Here is a 4,744-nt window from a genome sequence, read left to right as displayed (position 1 = left end):
GATTTTATATGGCGTAGAAAACATTGAACAATACAAATAAAACGCAAAATTGTAAACCTGTAACTTCTAAGCCAAGAATCAAAACAGTCTCCAATTTCTTAAAATTTCTTTAAAAAAAAAAAATTGATCTCTGGTCAATTTGTCAAATTGGAACAAGCAAATACTCTGAGACTAATAAAACTGTTAGAAGTGGTGCTACCTTTTAGATGAAAAGATTTTTATCATTAAACAAACCTTACTTGCAGGCTACGTATTGAACTTTAAAATGTTAGCCTATTATCATCAAAATATTATAATAAATGAATACAATGCTGATGGTAGCTTGGCTATTTACCTGAAACAGTGCCTTGTATAGTTCACGAAGACGTTGTCCTTTGCCCGTACACAAAGTAAACATGTTTCAGCATTGGATTTTAGATACCCGGCAATGACATTGATCTAAAGTGCGCCACCCAGTGGACAAGAAATGTATCGTCGAAAGAGAGAAATAGTGAGCAATCCAGCCGTGGTGCCATGATGGGACACTGAGACAAATGATGGCGGAAAAGTCCGTGAACACAAGCTTTCAATGGTTCCAGCCGTTGTTTTCTAGCTCTTAGTCACAGTTAATAACCTTGGTTCTCAGACGGTTTATGGCACCTCACTCCAATTCTACAAATGCTCCAGACTAAGACGGGTTTTATGACCGAGTTGCTGCAGCAACGGGGGGATGTGCCGTAATTAGGGCGAAATTCCATCGAGCCTCAAAGGATGCGCAAACCGTCAGGGTCATCACGTAAAACAGTCGTTATTATCTTATGGTCGACCTTTTTTTATAAGACTTCAGAGTGGCATAAGCCATATCAGATTTGTGATCCTCTCGCAGTGGATCATCGATATAGCTATTGATACAGGGAAACTGTACAATTATGTGAAGTAACAAGAGACGTTTCATTGTCTTTTTTCATGTTCAAGAAAAAAAAAATGTTTCCTTAGAGTTTAAGCCTCAAGAAATGTTTGTATTGATGCTACATGTCCCTCTCAAAATAGCAATATAATATAAAGACTTATCTGGAAGGTCGACACAGAACCATTTGTTGAAAGGCCGTTTGATTCATGGAGACATACACAGCCATGTTTTGGGCAGTTCCGTAATGGATACTAGGCATTAATAACTGCAAACACTTGATCCTTGAATCAAAGAAAAGCGTGGAGGCGATATAACGCAAGATCCATCAAACATTTGATCCTGCTCCAGGAAAAAGAGAGAAAACACAAGATATTTCAAGAGACTGATTTATATAACACTGAAGAGATGTTATAAACATGAGAGATTATCATGAACATGACTGAGCTCCTTCAACATCGATATATAGTTTCACGCGTTTTAGAGAAAACGTGGAGAAACACAGAAATCAAAAAGAAAATACAATTCAGGTTTGGGGTTTCAGAGGACTCGAGCAGTGTCCATGCTGGTTCAGTTATTGCTTTTGCCTTAGTTAATGCCCAATGTCCGTTAAAAATAAATAAGAATTTCTCTCTGTTTCTGGACATTTCTGAACACACTTAGATCACCCGATTTTACTGGAAAATGCTCAGTAAAGACACCTAATATCAAATATACACTTTCAGTCCACACAATTCAAGTATAAGAGAATATAGCGCGCATGATGCATTTAGTTCTTAATAAGCTTAGGCTATATTCATGAAATGTGCGTTATTCAATGAAACGAAGTCTAATAATATAAACCACAAGTAGGAGTATTTAACAGATTAAAAACCACCTTCTTTTCCATTAGTACGCTATTTATATCTCGCTCTCCTCATTTTTTTTTTTTTTTTTCCAGCAAAATAGATTTCAAGAATAGCCTATAGCTTACTTACTGCTATGACATATGCGAAAAGTACAGATCTTGGTCAGATAATAGTAATAACAAAAATAAAATCCCTGTAAACTGAATAGTCATTTAGCTGAGTAGAATGGAAAAAAAATAATAATAATAACAAATTATTATTAAGCCTACCAGTAATAATAACAACAATAACAATAGCCTAATAATAATAATAATAATAGTTTTAATTTCAAACGGTAGAGATTACTGAGAATATAAATTTATGTTAGGCTATGTAGATGAAAAAGTCTCTCAGAGGAATGAAGGTGACATCTCGTCTCGCAGCAGCCTCTGGGAGCCGGAATGTGCATCCACGAACTTGAAATTAACCATCTCGCCTAAATGATTTCTCAACAAGACGATCTAAAGCAAAGGGTTCGTGGTGTAATACTGCAAGCGGTCTCTGTTTAGTTTTTTTTCTTTCATTCTTCTGTTTTGAAACCATATTTTTACTTGACGGTCGGTGAGGTTGAGCATTCTGGAAAGCTGTAGCCTTTTTTCTTTGTTGATGTAAACACTGAAGAAAAATTCTCTCTCCAGCTCTCTGATCTGATATTTTGTGTAAGGACACCTCTTTTTCCGTGTCTTCTGTCCATCTGAAATGTAAGGAAGAAAGACTGTCAGTATCTGACTTTAACTTAATATTATTCCATAGAAATAATATACAATCTCATTAAATGAATACAGCAGAGACAACTGAATAATTAATAATCCAAAATTTTGCACAAATTGTAGCTGGTCTCTAAATGTAATTATACAAATTAAACGATAAATCCGTAACAACACCTAATAGAATTAGCCCTAAATTAATGAAATATCGAGTTTTACAACCGCACACTCGTCCAGGGTCGTTTGATAATGAGAAACCTTTAATAGAGACTAAAATTTCACATGCATTACTTTTTACTTTTAAGAAAAATGACCACATTAAAAGATTCATCAGTTGATATTTAAGAAAAACACCAGAACAATAGGCTGCCTAAGAATTAAAATATTCTGTAAATTCCCTGTTGTACAACGTGCATTCAAAGGCGATAAATAAGCTAAGGATTTCTATTATCTCTTAAATAAGTTTGCATTAACAAAAAGCCCAAACTGTAATGAAGCCTGGAATGCACACTTTTGAAGACTCAAAAGGAAATGGCCTATCATTCACGGCCAATTTCAATTTCGAGCACGTGATCACGCGTTTATAACAAAGTTTTGTTAGGGTAAATATACAGGGCCCTCTATAAACCTTATATGCTTATAAAACAGCATATAAAACCTTTAACAACAGCACGTTACATCAGAAACTTTCTCACACAACTGCTTTAGTACGTACTACTGCTGCCGCTGAATTTCTCTTCGTTGTTACCGGAAGATGGCTCCGGGCTGCTCGTCTCTTCACAGCGCTCTGTCTCCTCCGTTCCCCGACAACTGTCGCTGCCTGTTTCCGCGGGTGGAGGCGCTTTGCCGGTTGCTCTGTCCACCGGCAGCTCGCTCGGCTGATTTTCCACGTTCCCGTACGCGGTCTCGAAAAACTGGTCAAACGCTTGGGGAAGCACTCCGTTCCTCCCTACGCTGCCATACACGTTGGATGTGTGGCTCGTGTTGGAGTGGTAAAGAACCGAGTTATTTTTCGATAACATGTCCCCCAGAGTTCCAGGATTGGACAGGCAGTCCCTGTGCACCATGTCTTCGGTCGCGTAGCAGTGTGGCAGATTGCCCCTGGAGTGCCACTTACTGGACGTGTCAATGGCATAGTCCCTGAAAGATACCTCTCTAACGCTCTGAACTTGTGGCAAACTGGACGTGGAGTATGAGTATGTCATGGGGCACGAAGACGGGGTCTGGGGCAGAAAAGGAGGAAGGCTGGAAAATTCCGTTCCAGACACGTAATAAGCACAGCCGGGCAAATACATGTTAGACCCAACGGGTACCCGCTCATCAAAATCCATCATGACACTTGGTTGGGCACGCCACAACCATAGTACTGCCTCGCATCGTAGTACAGAACTGCTTCAGCTTCAGTGGCTTTGAAGCAGATCCGCCGAGCAGAAATTTTGAGACGTGAGCTGACGTGGAGATCCATCTCCATCCATTCCAGAGAGCGCCAGTCATGTGACCAAGGGCAGAAATTGACATGTACCTCTTAGAATATTGTATGCCAACATGTGCAAATGTTCAAGTCGAGGAGTGAGCGATACTTTTCATTGATGAACGTGTGCTTGCAGTGGACCACGGTTGGTTATGTTGACACTTTGGATTGCTGGAGAAACCCATCCGCATGCTTAACAGCCAACGCGCCTTGGTAACATTACCAGGGCTTCTGATGTTTATGGATTTGTTCTATTAAGTCTCAAACATGTCGCTGTAACTCTCCATCCTTTTTCTCGCTGTCGTCTACGCTCTTAAAAATGAAGTTGCCAGGAAGAAACATAAGAGGGTTTTTGCTGTGAAGTATAGATTGCAATTTGAATTCGAAAGTGATGCTCTTTGTTAATTGATATAGTTGCATGTAGGCTAATAAACTGACTCGAACGCAATGTTATGGCCGTGCATGTGTTGAAACTGAAATAGAATTACGTTTCTGGCCTCATTTATTTGCCTTTATTTCACGATAATCAGAATTATTTTAAAGTGGAATAGCCTACCCTTCGACCAGTTGGCGTAAGATTACAGTACGCTTTTATTCATAGTTTGTTTGAAAACGTTGTTTGCCTGTGTGTTATAATAAAACACAAAAAAACAGTTTGAAGTGTGGTCACAAATCAATTTTACAGCACAAAATAAAAAATAATTTTACAAAAGGCGCTTACAGCTAGGCCTATTATAATTGCGTTAATATACGATTTGGGTAGTTTTAGTAGCTATATGTGTTGTAATGGTAG

General features: G+C 38.7%; 1 protein-coding gene across 1 annotated transcript; it reads right to left on the bottom strand.

The window, feature by feature from the left end:
- Window positions 1-1,385: 1,385 nt before the first annotated feature.
- Window positions 1,386-4,501, bottom strand: hoxa11b (homeobox A11b). Its single transcript, XM_058747141.1, has 2 exons — window positions 3,196-4,501; window positions 1,386-2,467 (listed from the first exon to the last, which is right to left on the bottom strand). Exons 1-2 carry the CDS (start codon window positions 3,812-3,814, stop codon window positions 2,235-2,237), a joined length of 852 nt encoding a protein of 283 aa, XP_058603124.1. The 5' UTR covers window positions 3,815-4,501; the 3' UTR covers window positions 1,386-2,234.
- Between the last annotated feature and the right edge of the window lie 243 nt (window positions 4,502-4,744).

Source organism: Onychostoma macrolepis, chromosome 16 (assembly GCF_012432095.1).
Source record: "Onychostoma macrolepis isolate SWU-2019 chromosome 16, ASM1243209v1, whole genome shotgun sequence".
NCBI lineage: Eukaryota > Metazoa > Chordata > Actinopteri > Cypriniformes > Cyprinidae > Onychostoma > Onychostoma macrolepis.
The sequence above is the reverse complement of the archived record's forward strand: the minus strand, read 5'-3'. Positions and strand labels throughout refer to the sequence as shown.

Excerpts from the sequence above, each read along its gene's own strand:
- hoxa11b (XM_058747141.1), bottom strand. The coding sequence starts at position 3,814 with ATGATGGATTTTGATGAGCGGGTACCCGTTGGGTCTAACATGTATTTG. Across the intron at positions 2,468-3,195 it reads GAAATTCAGCGGCAGCAGTA|ATGGACAGAAGACACGGAAA; the intron begins GTACGTACTAAA and ends CTTACATTTCAG.